The following is a 22027-nucleotide window of genomic DNA, read 5'->3' on the forward strand; positions in this document are numbered from 1 at the left end:
TAAAAACGTCTAAGTTTGGTCGTCAATTTGCAACAGAGTGGAAGTCTTACAAAATGTTTCCAAGTTTCTTGCATAGTCATCCAATAGAATGAATGGACTGCAAATACTGGCCAATGGGAGCAGAGCTGGTCTGCTATAAAAAAACATCTCAAGATCATCTCCCATCAGAGCCGCAGGATAGTTGGTGTAAGCTCCAACAACCGGAAAAATAGGGATCTTTGTATCATCCACTAGTAGTAGTAGTCAACAGCAGCAACAAACGGTAGGACAATTTATTCTAATTAATTGTTTCACACTGTTCTGAGTAAACTACGGAAATTTAGCTCCCTTTAACCCAAAATCAGTAATCTGAGACGTCATTTTGTCTGTAGCCTACCCTACTCTTATAGAAAACCGTGTGTTGACCAAATCTATAAAAGTGTAATGCGACTGATGCGTATTGCCTCCAGCCTACCATATTCTGTTTCTTTTACATTAATGTGCATGCTAATTACATTTAACACATAGCCTAGCTAAGTCTTTACAGGCATCTCCTGTACGAATACTAGTCCTAATCTTTCTTTTGTGTACCGGACTGTTCATTAGGCTATTCTATTTGAATACTTTATTAAATGCACCCATTGTATTTTCAGTACTTGCATATTTAATAGTAGACTATTACTTCATAATTGTTGTTAATTCCCATTCCTTTACACGAAAACATAATTCACGTGATCTCACATCTACAGCTAAATTCGTGTTTCACGACCCTGTAACAGTGTGGCTTTTGCACTACAACATACATTTCACCAACTATCCCCTCACTCTCTGGTGCTGCCAGGGATCAGCCATGCCGTTCGGTAATACCCACAACGCGATGAAGCTGAAGTACGCTTCTGACAAGGAGTACCCAGACCTGAGCCAGCACAATAATCACATGGCCAAGGTGATGACTCTGGCCATGTACGAGCGCCTGAGGAGCAAACAAACGCCCAGTGGATTTACAGTGGATGATGTCATTCAAACCGGGATTGATAACCCAGGTAAAGACCCAAACGGCTTTCAACCATCAAGCCATCTGCTCTGCGTCTCGTAGTACGTTTAGCAGGGCGTTTCAGGCGAGCAAAATCGGAAAAAGCGCTCCGACCTCAGGGAGGGATCAACTTTTGCATAATGACCTTGCTGATATCTCGAGGCATGTGACATGTCATTGCATGACTTGTCATTATGAGGGACGCAAGTCCTTTGAATGATGCCAATGGCTTCATCTTGCCAATTTAAAGATGAGGCCCACCAATGAAATAAGCAGTAAGAACTTGAATGAAAACAAAACCGAACTACCTGTTGACAAACAGTGGACTCAATAAAGCGTGAGAAGCCTGTGACTCCTTACTATAAATAATAGTAACTCTTAGTAACAACTTGAATTCTGCATGACAGTTGGCTTCCCCTCACCCTGTAGAATGTGTTTTGTTGTTACTGTTTAGAAATGATAAGATGTCCAAACTGACCATCAAGCGGCTCTCACTTGAGGAGGAGTTCCCTGATCTTAGTGTGCACAACAATCACATGGCCAAGGTCTTAACCAAGGACATGTACAAGACCCTACGAGAGCGGGCCACTCCCAACGGATTCACCGTAGATGGTGTCATCCAGACAGGGGTTGACAATCCTGGTAAAACTGACCTATCCTGAGGCAGTAGACTGAGCATTCAACACATATTCCTCCTCAGCAAGTTCAGTGTAGCGAGGATGTTTGTTGTTATGTCATCGTTCATGTCCCAATTCGGTGCCGTCTGACTCGTGTTGTGGGCGTCCCCCTCCAGGCCACCCGTTCATCATGACGGTGGGGTGCGTGGCTGGGGACGAGGAGACCTACGAGGTCTTCAAGGAGCTCCTGGACCCCATCATCGAGGACAGACATGGAGGGTACAAGCCCTCAGACAAGCACAAGACGGACCTCAACCCAAGCAACCTGAAGGTACCCCAGGCCCCATCGCCGTCTCTTGGGAGACCCATTCGATTCTCCACGATATCATGTGAAGAACCTTGAGTTGACTTTGGTGTCTCTTCCTTTAGGGTGGTGATGACCTGGATTCCAACTACGTCCTCAGCTCTCGCGTGCGAACTGGCAGGAGCGTCCGAGGGTTCTGCCTGCCCCCCCACTGCAGCCGTGGAGAGAGAAGGGGTGTTGAGACACTCTCCATTGAAGGTACCGATCTCTGTTTTAAGTTCTGCTTTCAACACTGCAGTGGGGCGTGGAGCCATGTCCAGACCATGTTAGTGTGGATGGCTCCCTCTAGTGGCTCGTGATAATGGTGGTATAGACTAGAGGGGAAATGTGGCCTTTGGTAGTACTAGTACACACAATCCTATTTTTAACCTCTTTTTCGCTAGCCAACTTTAAATCTGGATAGTGACCTATGGTGTCCTTTTGTATTGTCTTACCCCATTATCTGGTTCAGCATTTCAGACCACGCTAATGCATCTTTCCCTTCCTGCAGCCCTGGACTCCCTGTCAGGCGATCTGAAGGGGAAGTACTACGCTCTGAAAAACATGACAGACGCAGAGCAGCAGCAGCTGATTGATGACCACTTCCTGTTTGATAAGCCTGTGTCTCCCCTGCTGCTGGCTTCAGGGATGGCCCGCGATTGGCCCGATGGCAGGGGCATCTGGTGAGAGGGGGTTTCCAGGGGAAAGGCTTTTGTGGGGGAAGGTTTTCTTGGGACGTCGGGCCTTGATGACCACAGGAACATTATAAATGTATGTTTTGTCCTTGTAGGCACAACGACACCAAGACCTTCCTGGTGTGGGTGAACGAGGAGGATCACCTCCGCGTCATCTCCATGCAGCAGGGCGGGAACATGAAGGAAGTGTTCAACCGTTTCTGCACTGGGCTCACCAAGGTAAAACGAAACCGGAATGTGATGTGATGGGGCAGGGAAGATGAAGGGTTCACGTTAGATCAGCCTACTGTTTGTTTACACTTGATTTGTATCCCCCCCACCCCAACCTGTCACAGATTGAGACCCTGTTCAAGGATAAGGGCCACTCATTCATGTGGAACGAGCACCTGGGCTACGTGCTCACCTGCCCCTCCAACCTGGGGACTGGGCTCCGCGCCGGAGTCCACGTCAAGCTGCCCAACCTCAGCAAGAACGCCAAGTTTGAGGAGGTGCTCAAGAGGCTAAGGCTGCAGAAGCGTGGGACAGGTAGAGACACTCACACCCTCTGCTGTCAGGGCTGCGTAAGCCAGAAGGCCTCGGCTGATCTGATGGTGTGTTTCTCCCCAAGGTGGCGTGGACACGGCTGCTGTGGGCGGAGTGTTTGACATCTCCAACGCTGACCGCCTGGGCTTCTCTGAGGTGGAGCTGGTCCAAATGGTGGTGGACGGAGTCAAGCTGCTGGTGGAGATGGAGAAGAAGCTGGAGAAGGGCCAGTCGATCGATGACATCATGCCTGCCCAAAAGTGAACATTTCAGATTCCTGCCCTTCCTCATTACCCCCTACCCCCCCATGTCAGTTGAATGAATGTGTGACACTATCCTGGAATGCACAATGTATTAAAGGAGCACTTATTGGGATCTAAACATGAGAATAAACTGTTTTGATCCATATGATGGCTTTTGTTTTTTGTTCTTACTCTGCCACAAGACAATTCAGGTTTTAGACATTTTAATTGACACGTGATTTACCTTGAGCATTTACATGGTTTCCATCTATATTTTTAAACAATATAAAATAAATGAAGTAAATTGTGTAGCTGTCTTGAAAGTAAGGTACATTATTTACACTGAAAACAATACGCTACTTGTAAAACGTTTAAGATAAAATGAAATAAATAGACACAGGAAATGCTCTTGTCCACATTCACAGCATGACAAATCATATTCAACTCGTTATGATGGCCACGTGACCAGAATATACTGCAGATATTAGTAAGTAGATCAGTGATTATTGCCAAAGCATTACTCTATACATAATACAGTCTGTATTTTGTAAAAAAAAAAAGACATTTGGAAACTGCTACTTGATTGTACAGCTTTAAATACTTCTAGATATTTCTGCCCCTTTCTTTATAACTTTAACTCGTTGGAAACTTTGGAAGCAATGTTTTTAAACGCGATGGATGATCCTGATATCCTCTTGAATCTCACTCCGTTGAGAGACAGACGTGGAAGCTTGCACACCTCCATCTCCCATTGGACAAGGTTCTCCGCGTGGCCATCGCCATGGACGCACAGCAGCAGGAAGTTATCCTGCTGTTCGTAGTCGCAGTTGTTTGCGTCGAGCACCTTGCGAATCTCCCGCATGATGTCGCAGGCCTCCATGGAGCTGGTGGTCCTCATACTCCAAGTGAATCTGAGGGAGCGGGGTTTATCGTCTTTAGTTTCCCCTTTCTGATCCCCAGGTACATGGCGACTGGCGGGAGGAGATGGAGACAGTTGAAAAGAAAACCTTTTCACCGACCTTTGTGAAAACATACAAAACCATGCAATACACTATGGCGTGTTTTAAGAAGTCATTTTAGGTTAATGAGCATGCATGTCTAGTAAAGGTAGCACCATGTCCAGCAACATGCAATCTACAGAAAGCACAACAATAGCATTATTACACCTGGCTACATTTCAACGATCTCCAACGCTTTCAGCACCGTACAATACTCTCTGGTTGGACTCAGAAAACTAGTGAACTAGTGTCAAATTCAGTGCAGAAAGGAAAATCAGACGTCAGACTCTGGGATAAGGAATGCCTGGCACAGGCAGCTCACCTTGAGCCCTCAAATCTCCCGGTTCTCTCAAAGTCGGTTGAGACTCTGAGACAGGGAGGGAGGCAAGACAAAGAGAAAGCAGATGTAGACTCCCAAAGAAAAGAACTTGCTCCAATTTGAGATCAAAGACAACATTGATAAACTGAATACATATACATTCATCGAGAGAGAGAGAGAGAGAGAGAGAGAAGAGGACCAAGGAGAAAGCTTAGTTAGAAAAACAAGAAAGCCACCACCAAGCCAACTGAAAGCTAAGTGTTCTGTGGAATATTGATGAAGCTCAGATGAAAAGCTACCAACCACTTGATCGTACTGAATTGATCACTGGTGGTACAACGTTCTTGCTTTCTTTAACCACAAATAAACCCCCAGAGCGAGCGAACAAGGACGTTTCAGTTTCTACAGACCATAGAAAGCCAGGAACACAAAAAATGGAAATGTTTCGAATGAACAGATTCAGCAATACACAACAGTTGCTCTCCAGTCTACACGCACGCACAACACACACAACACAAAACAGTAAACTACAGCCACTGCATGCAGACACCACATGTTGACCATAGTGCTGGTGTGGGAGGAGACATGCGGTCTACTCTGGACTTTAGAGGCCTGAAGAGGCCAGGCATGGTTTAAAAGGGCCGCTGCCCCTTAGTCTCTCTCCCTAGAAGGGGCCATGGAGCTGGGCTTAACAATCAGACAATCAGCCACTGTGGGCGACATAAAGGCACTACAGACAGGCTCAGCCCAGTCCTCAGTCCACACATGCAGACTACACAGGCTAGCCTTGGAAGGAGTCAACACAGGGGAGGGGAGAGGGACATGTGGCTTCTAAATGGGAGTTTGGGGTTGTGTCCTGGGGGATGGTGAAGGCCCAGAGGATAATGGTTAAAGGGGAGGGACAGGGCTGGATCTGGGGCCAGGGGTGTCTTACAGACACAGGAGAGAGACTCTGATGCTGGGGGAGTACGGAAGCTTGCCCCCCCTCAACTCTGACACGGGTCTGTCTTGTGGGGGTATAGGAGGGGGGCTGGAAGCGGTCCCTTACTCTAGATCTCCATCTGCGATTTCCTACAACTCTCTATAGCGTCGGCTCCTGAATCTGGAAGAAAAGATGGATTCTGAGAAAAGCGTATATTTCACCAATTCATGAAGAAAAGAAAGGAAAATGATGTAAGACATGATCACAAGCACCAAATGCCAGGATGACAAGGAGGAGGAAGAGGGAAGAAGAGGAGAGATTGGTGGACAGAAGACTTACTAAGAGTCTTTGCTCCCTGGGCAGAAGGGACGGCAGGCCCTGATTTAGCTGGCTGCCGTTTGCTTGGGTCAATACTGACCCTGAGAGGAGGAAGAGCAGTGAAAGGTCGAGGGTTAAAGGGCACATCACGGTTAGGGAGACATTGGCACATAGTAGAACCGAGGAGAAGGGTGAAGGTGGACAGACGGGTCTAACTTCACGATCTTGTACAGAGAAGGACAACCAAGAGGGCTACAGAGTCCTTTCAGTCCCTGAACGGACTCCAGGAAGGTGGAGGAGTTAACAGATGATTTGCATGACAAGGACATAGACAAGGACATAGACAAGGAAAAGGAAGCGTTTTGATCGATGACGCTACTCAGCTGGCATTTCCTGTGACGCAGACTAACATTGGGCAACCAGTAGATGGCGCTCTGTCCCTTCAGCTTGGTCAGGGAAAACTCCAAGTGGCAGGCGAGCACAGTAACTTGTTTACAAGTTGATTTATCAAACAGGAAACGGGTTTTAAACCCCAGTTTACACTTGAATTGGCAAAGGACATCTCACTATTCATCACCACTTCCAAAAGAAGCTCAGGACTTAGCAGTTGGAATTCTAATGGTTCCCAACAACACGTACTTTGTTCTCAAACTAAAAAGAGCAACTAGAACGCACAGCACATCCTGTCTCCAGGACAACCAAGTCCAACAGTCACTACCTTTAAAAGTCCACAGAATTCCATTAGAGCAACAAGCTACGAGACCCGTAGAGATGAGTGTATCTAGATGGTAGACAGTTTAGGTTGACATGGAAAAATCAAAGTCTATCAATTCAATCGTTAGTTAAAAAGAAGAAGAACCCAGATTGCAGTCAATAGCTAGTGAGACAAGCCCCAACCCCACGTCATGCATGCCATTGATTAGTAGTTAGCCGGCACTTGATGGATTTTCACTTAATTGCTTGAGGTCTTGGCTGCCCAGTCCATCGCTGTCTAACTCAAGCAGACTGAGAAATGACCCCCAGCCACAGAGAGCACCAAACAGAGGTGTGTTAGTGAAGCGCCCAGCGAGTCTTTACAAGGCTTGAAAGAGTTTAGTTGATTACTTAGCACACGCTGAAGGCATTAAGGGGGGAGTTCCTACCTTTTGGTAAACCTGAATGACATGTTTCTACAACAGAATCAGGAGAGACAAAGACACAGTGAGAACGGTGAAGGGAGAGCTGGAGAAACAGGGTCCAGAGTCAACACACATGAATGAATGGAGCTGATGGAGGGGGGGGATTTTTAATGAAAGATGTTGATTTTCAGTTCCTCATTTCAGGTCAGTCATGGCTGGTCTGAGAGCTGCTGTTAGGAGCCTGGTTGTCTGCCAGAGGTTCTGCTTCACTCCCTTCAGCAAACCCTTAACCAAAGTGACCCCAGTAATGACCCCAGTAATGACCTCAGGTTGACCTTTCATGCGTTCATGTGCACCAGGCTACAGATATGAGAGTGTGAAGCAGAGTTCTCTGGCTGGCCCCAGGCTTGAGGTTCCTGTTATGATGCTACTATTGCAATGAGGGTTGAGCTATTTCCTTTTGATTAACCAAATCCAAATCAGGAAAGAATACTGGTTCTCATTTGGGAAAAGTGTGATTTGAGGTGTGTTTCCAAGTTAGTAAAAATAAAATAAAAAAGGAACTGAAGAAATTGACCTTTAACCCTGGTTGCAAGGCACAGTAGTTCCTGGCCACTCTGGGGAGGTGAGCTGGGTGCGTGGGGGCTGGCGGCCGGCCCCTGGACCTACCTGCGGGTCAGTTTGGAGGTGAGTTTGGAGAACAGGTTGCTGGTGCCGCGGCTGCGCGTCTGGGACAGCGGCGCGGCGTCGTGGGACAGCGTGGGCGATGCCGGGGGCCCGTTGTAGGTGGCCGTGCGACGGTCCCTCAGCTGGCCCCCGTGGAAGGTGTTGCGGCTCGCCGTGCCTCGTGGGAAACGTAGTCTGTCGGGCGTGGTGGAGCTGGTGATGCTGTGGGTGGAGGCCACCGGGTTAGGCTGGGCAGGGGGCACAGCCACGCTGGAGGAGGGGAGAGAGAGGCAGGGAAGAAGGGGAGCGAGAGAAGAGAAAAGGAGGGCAGAGAGGGAAAGCAGAGGAGAGGAGGGGAGAGAGAGGAAAGAGAGAGGGAGAGAGGTAAGAGAAAGAGGGAGGGTAGAGAGAGGGAGGGTAGAGAGAGAGGGTGGAGAGGGAGAGAAGGAGGGCAATGAGAACAACGATTAAAAACAGCAGAGCTAAACTCCCTCTACGTTCTCACCTTCAACCACTGAAACATTGCAGAGAGCTCGTTACTTCAATTTTCAAACGAACGCAGCTGAACCTCATCTATATTATATAATACCTATATTAACCTAGTCATTGGGGGAGATTCCTGATTATTGTTGATGAAGACAGTGAGTGGGGTTGTGATCCAGCTAGGAGGAATCAAAAGGAGGAGCTGAGAGGGGAGTGGGCTGTGGACCGTCCAGACAGAGCCAGGCCACAGCCAGGGTTCTCAGGACAACACGGGGGGGGGTTGAACGTCATAGGCACGGCTGTGATGAGGCGACCGCAACCGTGAAAAGCAGAGGAGTGTTTTCCTCCAAGGCCTGGGAGGAGACGACAGATGGCATCCTCACTCTGGTTAGAGATGTGGTCGATGGCGTGGGGGGGGAGTGACATGAGACCGCTCTACAGGGAGGAGGGGGGGGGAGGCGAGGCATGATGGAGGTTGGGGTCCAGGTCGTCTTACTTGGCCGTGTAGAAGTCCAGAGGGCAGTTGGACTGGGAGGCCCAGCCTGGGAGACAGGCAGACACAGGCCCCGCCCCCTGGTGCTCCCGGCGGAACGAGCTGGAAGAAGCGGCGAACTCGGGCGCAAAGGCCGACAAGGGACTGGTCGCACACGCCGACATCTGGGTCAGTCTGTTGCCGAGGTGCGGCGTCACCACGTGGGCAGACAGGATGTGAGTAACAGGGCACTGGCCTTGCATTTATGTACACTGTACATAAGCAAGATGGTAACTCATATCTGTGCCCTGTGATGGGGGATGTCTGCAGTGCAGGGGCAGTTACAGCAGCTTGACCCTCCTCGGGCCCTTGAAGGGCGAGCAGATGTCAAACACAGCTCTGGCAGGTGAGCTGGCCCGCCCTGGCCCCCCGGCCACCCCTGGCCCCCCGGACCCCTCTTACCTGTTCTCCTTCCCGTTGGGAATGACTGACAGACGGTCCGTGTTGTTCCTGTCACTGCACACGTACGTGTTCCTCCTGCTCATGCCGGCCGAGGCAGTAGTGTTCTACAGAGAGGAGGAGAACATCAGTAGTGTTCTACAGAGAGGAGAACATCAGTAGTGTTCTACAGAGAGGAGGAGAACATCAGTAGTGTTCTACAGAGAGGAGGAGAACATCAGTAGTGTTCTACAGAGAGGAGGAGAACATCAGTAGTGTTCTACAGAGAGGAGAACATCAGTGATGTTCTACAGAGGAGGAGAACATCAGTGATGTTCTACAGAGGAGGAGAACATCAGTAGTGTTCTACAGAGAGGAGAACATCAGTAGTGTTCTAAAGAGAGGAGGAGAACATCAGTAGTGTTCTACAGAGAGGAGGAGAACATCAGTAGTGTTCTACAGAGAGGAGGAGAACATCAGTAGTGTTCTACAGAGAGGAGGAGAACATCAGTAGTGTTCTACAGAGGAGAACATCAGTGATGTTCTACAGAGGAGGAGAACATCAGTAGTGTTCTACAGAGAGGAGAACATCAGTAGTGTTCTAAAGAGAGGAGGAGAACATCAGTAGTGTTCTACAGAGAGGAGAACATCAGTGATGTTCTACAGAGAGGAGAACATCAGTAGTGTTCTACAGAGAGGAGAACATCAGTAGTGTTTACAGAGAGGAGAACATCAGTGATGTTCTACAGAGAGGATAACATCAGTGATGTTCTACAGAGGAGGAGAACATCAGTAGTGTTCTACAGAGAGGAGAACATCAGTAGTGTTCTAAAGAGAGGAGGAGAACATCAGTAGTGTTCTACAGAGAGGAGAACATCAGTGGTGTTCTACAGAGAGGAGAACATCAGTAGTGTTCTACAGAGAGGAGGAGAACATCAGTAATGTTCTACAGAGAGGAGAACATCAGTAGTGTTCTAAAGAGAGGAGGAAAACATCAGTAGTGTTCTAAAGAGAGGAGGAGAACATCAGTCGTGTTCTACAGAGAGGACGAGGAGAACATCAGTTGGCGTGCAGCTTTCATCTCCAGCTGTTAGAGAGAAGGCCGTCAGGCTGCGTGTCTCTTACGTTGGGGCCCGTGGTGGCCCCCTTCTTGCGGTCTGGGATGTCCGCTTTGTTGGGGTTGTTGGCGTTGCCCAGCAGGGGGCTGGAGGGGGGTCCCCCACGCCCCCCCGGGGTGCTGGGCTTGCGGAGCGACACGCCTCCCTCCTCTTTGATGCTGCTCTCCGCAATGGCCGTCTGGCTCCTCTTGGGGTGAGCCGCCCCCGCGTTCTGACCAACTGGACAGAGAGAGAGGGAGAGAGAGGGAGAGACAGAGAGACATCATGGATGGAAGACGTGACTGTGATCCCTGCATTCCGTCCAGTCTGGGTCCCTGAGCTCAACACAGCTAGCCCAAGGTGAGGCTGCCTCAACCTACCCTGCTCGCTGTAGCGCCTCTGCTTCTGATTGGATGAGGAAGAGCTCCTCTGGACCTTCAGGTGCGATGGCGATTGGCCGTTGAGCTCACTCGTGGGCCGGGGCTTGGCCAGGGACAGGTTACTGTTGGAGGTGGAGTCAGAGACCTCCATCTGGAGGAAACACACGCAGCAAAGAAACACCCTGGCAGGTTAAGAGTGTTTCTAACTGGGTAAGTCTAGACGGCTAGGGGTGAAAGGTAGGGGTGTAACAATATATCGCAATACACATTTTTTACAATATGTATCGTAGAGTTATGCCAATATTTTTACAATATGACGTCCGTTTGATCCTATTGGTTGAGCTACCAGCGAGCGACCTACTCTGCAAATGGGTCATGCGTGCATTTACAGAAATCGCTTGAACTGATTGAACTAAATTGTATGTACAACAAAGAAAATTATTGCAAATGTTTGTTTTGGAAAAAATCTGTTAATTGAATTTGTTTCATAAATTTTTTTTGCTCAAAATATTGTGATACATATTGTATCGTACACCCAGTATTGTGATATGTATGGAATCGTGGGCTGAGTGTATCGTTAAGGTCATGCTCTGGTACCTCGGGCGACTTCCTGCCCAGCAGAAGGTAGGTGGCGGTGATCTCATCATACTTCATCTTGGCCAGAGAGTCTTGGATCTCCTCCAGGGTATAGCCCATCCCCACCATCACGTCTGGGAGAACACACACACACACACACACGTTAGCATTTTCTGAACGCTTTGAATTTCTTTCATCCGTCAGTTGACAGAGGCTAAATGCATCGGCTTCCCATTTCAGATCCGGGGCTGAATCTAGGCAGCTGAACAGTCTGGGACAAAGGACCTGACTGATAAAACCCTTTCTGCTGATCGTGACAAACACAATCCCATCTGGGTGGTTCAGCTGATCACCAAAGTCATTTTATGACCTTTAAATCCAGCAATCTCCTCTGTGAGAGAGGATGAGAGGCTGTCAGCGACTGAGCCCAGGTAATATCATCACCCCCCCCCCCCCTCCCTCAATCAGCAGAGGACAGGTGCAGAGGGAGGGGGGGGAGAGATGGGGTGTCACGTTGAGAGGAGCATGCCAGGTAGGGACGCCAGCAGAGCCGCTCCAGTAAGTTCACACTCCACGCAAGAAGAGGATCCCCTCTGCTAGGATCAAGTGTGCCGCAACATGGAGTGTTCTGGTCGCCCCAGGCCAACATAGGTGTCCTCCAGCATGCAGGCAGGGGAAGGTGTGTGTGTGTGTGGGGGACCCTGGAAAACGTGTTCTGCCTCTCTACGGAATGGCAGAGGGCTGGTGGGGGGGGGAACATGTGAGAGCTCTCCCTCGCTCGACCCTCTCTGCGCTGGGCCCACGGAGAGAGACTCAGACACATGTGCTCCAGGCGAGATCCCAGCTGCTGTTACGCAATACAGACCCCCCCTTTCCCACACACACTAGAGGACATCGTTTGCACAGTCCTTGTTCTCCCTCCTCCCTCTACCCCCCCTCCCCTCTTCCTGCTTTCATCCAGGGCACGATGAGGAGGCTCCTCTCGTCTCATGTGTCCCCCCCCTTTTCTCTGCTCCCCTCTCCTCCTCCTCCCCTCTCCTCCTCCTCCTCCTCCCCTCTCCTCCTCCTCCTCCTCCTCCTCCTCCTCCTCCTCCTCCTCCTCCTCCTCCTCCCCTCTCCTCCTCCTCCCCCCCTCTCCTCCTCCTCCCCTCTCCTCCCCTCTCCTCCTCCCCTCTCTGGGGCTCTCTGAAACAGCGCTGGCTCACTGCTGCCTTTCATCTCTCTGCTGGGTTTAAACACAGCGTGCTCCAGTGCTGCTGCAACCCCCCCCACACCCACACCCACACACACTCGTTCTAAAGGCTAGCAAGCAAGAGATGTTCCAGTACCTATTCTCTTCTGGTCAGTGATGTCCAGTACTGGTTCGATGAAAGGCTTCAGTTCGTCCTCCTCTGAGCCGGCGTTGATCCAGCGATCCTTCATGATTTGCTGGAGGACAGGAAAGGGTTAGGATCAGTTAGCGTCAGTTGGGATGAGGTTTGACCTGCAGTCTCTGACGAGGTGACAGAGCAGCACACGTCCAGCAGAGCAGCCGAGGCTGGTGCAGCAGACTGGGGGACGGAGCCCTCTTTCCCTTGTCTGCCTGGATAAACCCAGAGAACATGAAAGGAAAAACAAGATGGTGGGGGTGAATTATTCATGGTCACAACAGTGGAGAGGAAGAGGGGAGAGGGGTAGGTGCAGGGTGGAGGCATGAGAGGAGGGGATGGGGGAGAGGGCGCTTGGTCACGTGATGACGAGTGGGTGAGAAGCTGGAGGTATATTTACGTTTTCGGCGTCCTCCCTCACCTCCAGAGTCCCCCTCTTGGCTGGGTTGAGGACCAGGAAGCGCTTCAGGAGGTTCTCACAGTCGGTGGACATGTAGAAGGGGATGCGGTACTTCCCCCTCAGAACCCTCTCTCTCAGCTCCTGTCCAATCACACCGGAGCACAGTCAGCATGCGTTTCAACACACCAGTGTCCCTTATGACTGGGTGTGGTGACCCACAGATGAATCTTCAGGGGAAGGAAGCTTCCGTCCCGTCTGCTGGTGTACCTTGAGGTTCTGCCCGTCGAAGGGCAGGGAGCCGCTGACCAGCGTGTAGAGGATGACCCCCAGGCTCCACACGTCCACCTCGGGCCCGTCGTACTTCTTCCCCTGGAAGAGCTCCGGGGCGGCGTAGGGGGGGGAGCCGCAGAACGTGTCCAGCTTGCTGCCCATCGTGAACTCGTTGCTGAAGCCGAAGTCGGCGATCTTGATGTTCATGTCGGCGTCCAGAAGCAAGTTCTCAGCCTGGAGGTCGGGGGATGGGAGGGTGAGGAGAGAAGGAGGGATGGGAGGGTGAGGAGAGAAGGAGGGATGGGAGGGTGAGGAGAGAAGGAGGGATGGAAAGGTGAGGAGAGAAGGAGGGATGGGAGGGTGAGGAGAGAAGGAGGGATGGAAGGAGAAAATGAGGGATGGAACAAGAGAGCTTACTTATTGATGCTGCTCCGCAAAAACGGGATGGGAGTTTAATTACAAAAGCAGATCCTGGGCGAATGTTACATGTCGGGTCATTCACGACGACGTCAACAGAAGCCTTGAGAGATGTTCCCGACTATACCCCCTTCCCCTCCCACCCCTCCCCCTCTACAAAGTGCCCTGCTAGTCTAAGCCGGTGTAGCACTTCATATTTAAGTGTGTTCCCCCCCTCTTGGCTGAGACATGGTGGGCTCTCCACCTCCCCCCCCCCCCCCCCCCCCCCACAGCTCATGGATCCTTTATGAGGATGCTGAGAGGAATTAGGACAACATGTGAAGAGATCCCACTCTCACGTCAAGCTAAGAGAGATTAAAAATACACGGAGCATCAATATTCACAGGCAGGGAAGGGCTGTGGGACTCAGGCTGGAGAAATCGAAAGGTGCTTTTGTGCCAGAGGTCTGCTAGAGAACATGTGAAGGCCCCATTTCTCTCCCATCACCTCGTGTTGGACTCACTAAACCCAATCCACATAACCCCCCACTCCCCCAGCCCTACCCCTCACCCTCAAACCTACTCCTCACCCCTACCCCTCACCCTCAAACCTACCCCTCAGCCTCTAACCTACCCCTCACCCTCGAACCTACCCCTCACCCTCGAACCTACCCCTCAAACCTACCCCTCACCCTCAAACCTACCCCTCAGCCTCAAACCTACCCCTCAGCCTCTAACCTACCCCTCACCCTCTAACCTACCCCTCACCCTCGAACCTACCCCTCACCCTCGAACCTACCCCTCACCCTCGAACCTACCCCTCAAACCTACCCCTCACCCTCAAACCTATCCCTCACCCTCGAACCTACCCCTCACCCTCGAACCTACCCCTCAAACCTACCCCTCACCCTCAAACCTACCCCTCACCCTCAAACCTACCCCTCACCCTCAAACCTATCCCTCACCCTCAAACCTATCCCTCACCCTCAAACCTACCCCTCACCCTCAAACCTATCCCTCACCCTCAAACGTACCCCTCACCCTCAAACGTACCCTTCACCCTCAAACGTACCCCTCACCCTCAAACGTACCCCTCACCCTCTAACCTACCCCTCACCCTCTAACCTAAACCTCACCCTCTAACCTACCCCTCACCAAACACTGTAGCGGGGCCCTGGCCTTACCTTAAGGTCTCTGTGAACAATGTGCTTCTGGTGGCAGTACTGCACAGCGGATACGATCTGCACACACAAACAGAAGAACAGAGGTTGGCATCTCCCTCAAGCTTCAGAGGCTGTAGGCGAGAGCTGTGGTGAGAAAGCCGGAGCACATCCTGCCACCACCGTGAGAAACACTGTATATTTCCTGTCATCTCATGACTCTACAGGTTTACCGAGAAGACAGACACAAGAACAAAGAAGAGGCCCATCGGTCAGACGATAACCAGGGTAGCTGCCCTCGACCAATCAGAGCTCCACCTATGTGTGCAGTCCCGTGCTGCGGGGCTGCGTCCCCCGGGGTGTCAGACAGGGAGCAGTACCCGAGGAGGTCTGCTGTGTTGGACTGCCCTCCCAGCGGCACAGGGAGGCCTGGCAGGACACTGAGGCATGGCCAGGGAAGGTGGGAAACCAGAACACTGCGGATGAAGTCCTGTACCTGTCTAAATTTAGACCTGGCCTCTTTTTCCTTCATTCTTCCGTGTGCTACGAGGTAGTCGAACACCTCTCCTGCAAGTGAAGAGAAAAGCACAAGAGACCAAACAGTGAGGTTACATTCACAGGCATCCAAATAAATGAATACCAAAAAGGGGTTCATGGTTAAGGAAACCTAAACTTCTCATACCGTCCAGTGTGTTTTCCCCCAGTACCTTGATCCCATGGCAGGATGCAGAGCTAACGACTAACAACCTCCTCCAGCATGCAGCAGTAACTGTACACAGCTCCAAACCCAGGCCCTACCCACAGCCCTCTACACTTTCCACCATGGACGTCCAGCCTGACACGTGACAGAGCTCTCGTGTGCTAACAGTTAAGAGTCTGCTATTCTGTTGTGCGAGTATGTGTATGTTAAAGGGGTGTTGGGGGGGGGGGGGTTCACAAGGAGAACACGAAGCAAAACCCATATCCACCAAACCCTCCCACACGCTGAGCACGCTGACCTGCGCAGGCGTGTGTGTCTGCGTGCAGGAGAGTGAGTCATCGCTGCTCTCTGAATCCTCTCTGAAGATAGAGCGCGCACTTTGTAGTATCTCGCTTTCAGTTGTGTGTATGTGTGTGTGTTGAGTCATTTGTGGCAGCTGTGGTCATCTTCTGAGCTAGTCCCTGCCCAGGTGACCCACTCACCTCCACTTGCGTACTCCATCACCAGGTACAGTGTCCTCTCCGTCTCAATCACCTCAAAAAGCTTAACTGGGAGGGGGGGGGGAGAAAGAGGGGGATCATCAGTCACATTTCACAAACGACATCAGCTCTCTGGGAGGTGACCCGTGTTAGTTCATCCATACAATTGTGTGTGACGATGTATGAAATGTCACTTTCGGGAACATTCCTTACAAAGCGTTTGGTTCTGAAAAGGCGCAGGTAACTGCTTGTTTGCCTCCCCAGTGTGTTTGTACTGAGCTGATATAACAGCTCCTGGCTGACCTGCCTGGCTAAATATAGAGGAGGTGGGATGGAGGAGGTGGGATGGAGGAGGTGGGATGGAGGAGGTGGGATGGAGGAGGTGGGATGGAGGAGGTGGGATGGAGGAGGTGGGATGGAGGAGGTGGGATGGGGGGAGAGACTCCTTGCTCGTTATTGCGTCCGTAATTACAATCACATCTGAGCAGGGGGAAATAATGAAATGTGTGGTGTAGAAGATTAAAGGCAATTAGGAGGGGGGGAGGGATTTCAGCCTCTTAATTAGTTGGATCTGTGTTTCTGTGTGTGTGTGTGTGTGTGTGTAGACAGTTACCTATATTTGGGTGATTCAAGATCTTCATGATTCTTACTTCTCTGAACAGCTGTGGAACAGACAGACAGACAGACCAGCATGAGCGTCACGACTCTGCTGCAGTGTCCTCACGGGGTACAGAAGACATCCATGTCAGCCACTAACAGCACCACACTGATACGTTTACATTAGAAACATTCACACATCCTGGTGTATTCGTGAGACGATAACTCGGTCACAGTTAGCACACATGGCGACCAGAGAGGGAGTCGTCAGAGCCCAAAAATGGTCTGCAGCCTTCCGTCTCACTGGGATAAAGGGACAAAGTGCTATTCATTATTGATCCTCTCTTAACTAAAGCTTCTCGTGCTCTCATTTCCCCCCCCATCTTTAAAAATATAAAAAGGCATCAATCTTTCATACGGCAGGAACAGCCCTGGAGTGCCGTGCTTGGGCTGGTTCTCACAGCAAGGAAGCTTTACCAAAAAGACACTGGTTCTGAGGCAAAGTATCCGTGGTTAAGACATTCTGGGATTCAGTCGTTTGTGTAGGGCACAAACATGACTAAGAGTTTCTGAAACATCAGCAGAGTTCTCTCTGTGAGAGGCCATTCTGACAGTCTCTGGGAGAGGCCATTCTGACAGTCTCTGTGAGAGGCCATTCTGACAGTCTCTGTGAGAGGCCATTCTGACAGTCTCTGGGAGAGGCCATTCTGACAGTCTCTGGGAGAGGCCATTCTGACAGTCTCTGGGACAGGGTGAGGCAGGCACATCAGGTTGGTGTTGTTTTGATCGACTAAACGGGATGCTTGGAAGCAGCCTGGCTCAGATGGTGACGGGGCCGAGAGGGACTCCAGGACTAAAGCAGTACTAGACTCTACTTAAGGTCAACCTCACTGTCATTACTCCCATCCCGTTATACATCTCTGATCTCTAGGAGACGCAAAAATACAGTGAAATAAATCTCAGGCCACATTCCTCGCAATGGGGACAGCCCCATCTTTTGTTCCTTGAAAACAATAATAAATAAAAAAAATCTCTGGTTTTGTTTTGCTGTTCTCCAAGGGAAACCTTGGTAAAATAATACCGCTATCTGTCCTCTATCAGTACTGGGAAGCCAATGGGGTGATAACTCCAGAGCTGGTCACTCCTCCTCTAACACACTCAAGCCTGTCTGGTCAGAGTAGACTTCAGTCTACAAGTCAGATATGCAAGACGTGCCGACAGAGAGGAAAACACAGACAAGAAGAGCACCACTGTGATAGGACAGGATCAAGGAGCCAGGATGATAGGCTACTGTTGACAACCACCGAGCCATTAGTGATACTGTACTTGACAAAAAGGTTTACCCACACAAGAGTTCTTTCTTTTAGTGACCAGATCATTCATGTGGGGATTCCTACCGTTTGGTTTGTTTTGCCCTCGCTCAGCACTGGTTTCTTTTAATCTGCTTGCATTTACATTTACATTTAGCAGACGCTCTTATCCAGAGCGAATTACAGTAAGTACAGGGACATTCCCCCGAGGCAAGTAGGGTGAAGTGCCTTGCCCAAGGACACAACGTCAGTTGGCATGACCGGAATCGAACTGGCAACCTTCGGATTACTAGTCTGACTCCCTCACCGCTCAGCCACCTGACTCCCCCCTGCTTAGTTGACTTAATGAGAAGAGAAACCCATCTTAAGCAGGGGCTCAATCCAACTGTTTACTTTTAATTAAGATGTTGAGCCCCTTTTCAAGTGTTCAGACTTCCAACCTGGGATGTGCGATGCTAGGTCGCTGTTAGCATGTGGGTGAGCTACGGTGGGATTCTAGCTAGCTGTTAGCGTGTGGGTGAGCTACGGTGGGATTCTAGCTAGCTGTTAGCATGTGGGTGAGCTAAGGCAGGAGGGGGGGAGGGGGGAAAGATTATAATGAGGTTGTGACAGATGTGCACTTGGGAGCTACCTCTTCTAAACTGTCATACACCAGGAGGTTGAAAACAAACATTTGGGCTTTAGAGACAGCATGCTGGCAATCACATAAAAGCTCACCAGTGACTCCAATTACATAAAGAAGAGATCACATAAGGGAGGTTAGTTAGTGTCAGTTTGTTAAGTTCCACGGAATAAAGTCAGGATTGCATTCTCATTTCCATTTCTTCCAAGCTTGCTCAAATGAGGAGCATTACAAAACCCAGCTCTACAGCTTCAGTCAAGTAACAAACCCACATTAAGGCTAACAATGCAATGCCCAATGGGGTTGTACCAAAGTAATACCAGGAAACGAGCTAAAGACACATGGCCTGAACATTTTAACTGCTATTACTTGGTACTTTTCTGTTGGGTTTAGCAGGGCTGACGTCAAAAGCCCAGGGCTCTGATACCAAGAACAGAATCAATCTGGCTCTGGAAAAACTAATGGAAACTACAGCTGAGAGAGACAGAGACACAGAGAGAGAGACACAGAGAGAGAGAGACACACACAGACAGACAGACAGACAGACAGACAGACAGACAGACAGACAGACAGACAGAGCTCTCTCAAAGTGTCAGTGCATGCAGAAGCACATCAACACCCACATCAACACCCCCAGCCATCACACTACTTTCTGTGCCCAGGCTAGAGCAGTCTACATTTACATTTAGTCATTTAGCAGACGCTCTTATCCAGAGCAGAGGGACATTCCCCCAAGGCAAGTAGAGTGAAGTGCCTTGCCCAAGGACACAACGTCAGTTGGCATGACCAGGAATCGAACTGGCAACCTTCGGATTACTAGCCCGATTCCCTCACCGCTCAGCCACCTGACATCCCAGTCTACCAAACGCCTGGGGTGCATCAGCAGCAGGGATCAATACTGATCTCTGGCTTCCTAGAACCACAACCAGGGCCAACCAGGGCCAACCAGGGCCAACCAGGGCCAACCAGGGCCAACCAGGGCCTAGGCACAGAGCAAACCCCAAGGAGATCACAGGTCTAGGGACCTACACAAGCACAAATCCACACACAAACACATTAGCATGCATTTCTGCATAATCCTCTTTACCATCTCTGTGAAAATGAATGCTCGTTCAACAACGTACATATAACTTGTATGAGTAAATAATTCACATGCAAAATTATCGATAGGTTACCTTTTGAAGGCTGTTGGGATTCAGTTGTGTCTTATCGATGATCTTTATTGCTACCTGTAGACAAGAGGAGAAAATACATCATGAAAATGACAACTATTAAAAAGAATACAACCTTATTTTAAATGCATTGAACCGACATGACCTGTGGAAGCCTTAGGGGACTCCTCACCTCTCTCCCTGTGAGGATATGTCGGGCCAGCTTGACCTTGGCAAAGTTGCCCTTCCCGATGGTCTTCAGGAGACGGTAGTTCCCCACATGCGGCTGCTCGTCCGCACCAGAGTTGCGGGCGCGAACACCAGAGCGCGCAGGGCGCGTTGTGACCTCCTGACGGCCGCCGCTCTGAGACGTGTGCTGCGGAACACACAGACCAGCATCGTCGTCATGACGACATCCAAGACCGTGGACTTCATGACTCATTTGTTACTGCAACACATTCTTCTCAGCATGAAGACACACACAATCCTGGAAATTCTGAGATGAGGAGAAGATGATCTAATATATATGTGTGTGTGTGTGTGAGTCAGGGGGGGGTGTTTAGATGAGGTATTGATTATATTCTGTGAAATCCCAAAGCACCTCTCCCCACCCCCGAAACCAAAACCATAGATACTCCTTCATGGTCTCCGTATTGACACCATTAGAACTCTCACCTGACCCCACCCTGTCATCCCCACACTTACCGGTACATCAGTCCTTCTGACACCTCTAAAGATGACAGTTTGAGTGATGAAAAGAACTGAGACACAGATGACGGAATTAATCTGAAGCTAAGCACACGAAAGTGTCCTGAGTATTTTGTGACTAAACACATTGACATCCTTCTCCTTTCTAATGCGATTTCCAGGAAACATTATGTATAGCATGTAAAACATGTAGTACAAAATACAAACCTGAGAATATATGTCTGCGTTTCAAAACAGAATATTTAAATATTTGCACTTCAAACGAGCCTGTTTCTATCCTCATCACGTAGTTCGGCATGCAGCTCAAACTCAACTTTATTCTTATTTATGGTTCGTTACTTACAATGCTGGTACGATTCCTCTTTGTTGACTGAGTTCCTGTCATTTTCTTTTTGGCAATTTGAATGGCATTTAACCAGATAACTCTCTCGTTTTTGTGGGGATAGCTCATGGATCCTCTCACCCCGATGCTCTCAACGAGAATGGACTGTGTCAGAGCAGTGTCATTGAACAGGGGGAGGTGGGTTCTACGCAAGTCCAAACTAATGGGAGGCAAGCAATTCACACTTTGAATGACTAACAACATTAAACCCGTTTGCTTGTTACAACGAACCAGAAAGTTGTGTAGATTATTCGCGTACTTCAAAAAGAACACTCCCATTAACGTGAATATAAAATAAAAAGCCTTTGAATGTATTTTTAGCAAGGGAGATTACCAGAGGCAACCAGTGTGTTGACGTAACGTTAAAGGATTGTTTACGAATACGATGTTTAAGTCGCTGATACCCTATAGCCTACACAACGTAAGACTATTGAACACACAAAACGAGCTACAGTAGGCTAGTCTAACAGAACGTTACAATGTAAAGAGCAGCGCATAGATATATCCCCTTCCCACTAGCTAGCTGGTCCCATCACGACCCAAAAAAATAAAATATTTCACACAGAGTACTTACGCTTTCCGTCTCCTTCTCGTTTACAGTAGGTAATGGCGTTTTTGCTGACATTTTCTTTTCCTCGTTGTCGTTAATTTATTTTCCGATACTCCACCACGTTTGGCAAAACAGGGAATTTAAGTGTTGGTCCCAAACCATGGGCTCGAGCAAAGATCTCAACGTTGATCCATCCAACGAGAAATGTTCACAATACTGAAATTACATAAATTTGCCCTGGACTACCTCAGCACCGGATAATCCGAGCGATAGTTCTTTACGTAAATTGTTGGAAGGTCATGTGTACCGTATTTAATTGCAAAATAACATCATACATGGCCTGTGTTCAATTGAACTAATCAGAGACTGACCGACTTCAATCAGCAACGGCGGAAGGCAGCTGTCATTGCTCCTGTAAATGGCCCCTCTTTCTCCTGTCGCTAAGTGAAATGCTATAGCGATTAAAGACATTCACCGCTTGACAAATCGTTGAATTTCAAGATGTTTCTATTCGCGAACGGCCTGCTGTCGGTTCGGTTTCCTCCATCTCCGGCCCAAGTGAAGCTGGTGTTTTAGGTGGGACCAAAATGGCTACTCTCTACTAGCGCTGATGGATGAGCCAAGTTCTGTCTGCACGACTGGGCGGCAGAGGAAGTGAGGACACACATGGATCTGGCCGTTCATTGGACGCAGCCAGCGTGTTGCTGTGCATGGGCAG

At 49.6% G+C, this 22027-nt stretch overlaps 2 protein-coding genes across 11 annotated transcripts; one reads left to right on the plus strand and one right to left on the minus strand.

Annotated features, from left to right (window-relative positions):
• The first annotated feature begins 170 nt into the window (after positions 1–170).
• Positions 171–3597, plus strand: ckba (creatine kinase, brain a). The gene is made up of 8 exons (XM_067242615.1): positions 171–262; positions 821–1022; positions 1806–1960; positions 2059–2191; positions 2484–2655; positions 2763–2886; positions 3003–3192; positions 3275–3597. The coding sequence occupies exons 2-8, from the start codon at positions 830–832 to the stop codon at positions 3451–3453; spliced, it is 1146 nt and encodes a 381-aa protein (XP_067098716.1). The 5' UTR covers positions 171–262; positions 821–829; the 3' UTR covers positions 3454–3597.
• Positions 3598–3638: 41 nt separating this feature from the next.
• mark3a (MAP/microtubule affinity-regulating kinase 3a) lies at positions 3639–21899 on the minus strand. 10 transcript variants are annotated; one of them, XM_067242606.1, is made up of 19 exons: positions 20721–20831; positions 19863–20045; positions 19694–19747; positions 16603–16651; positions 15993–16058; positions 15307–15377; positions 14835–14891; positions 13253–13489; positions 12986–13126; positions 12547–12646; positions 11240–11352; positions 10643–10793; positions 10291–10502; positions 9190–9293; positions 7776–8042; positions 7131–7157; positions 6010–6089; positions 4752–4796; positions 4176–4402 (listed from the first exon to the last, which is right to left on the minus strand). In XM_067242606.1, exons 1-19 carry the CDS (start codon positions 20826–20828, stop codon positions 4326–4328), a joined length of 2142 nt encoding a protein of 713 aa, XP_067098707.1. In that variant the 5' UTR covers positions 20829–20831; the 3' UTR covers positions 4176–4325. The 10 variants fall into 10 exon arrangements, 9 of the variants coding, with proteins under 9 accessions (XP_067098705.1, XP_067098703.1, XP_067098712.1 ...); XM_067242604.1 differs by lacking the exons at positions 6010–6089; positions 20721–20831 and adding an exon at positions 21334–21899 and having other exon boundaries at positions 3639–4402; XM_067242602.1 differs by lacking the exon at positions 6010–6089 and having other exon boundaries at positions 3639–4402.
• Positions 21900–22027: the final 128 nt, after the last annotated feature.

Source organism: Osmerus mordax, chromosome 9 (genome assembly GCF_038355195.1).
Source record: "Osmerus mordax isolate fOsmMor3 chromosome 9, fOsmMor3.pri, whole genome shotgun sequence".
Classification (NCBI taxonomy): Eukaryota; Metazoa; Chordata; class Actinopteri; order Osmeriformes; family Osmeridae; genus Osmerus; species Osmerus mordax.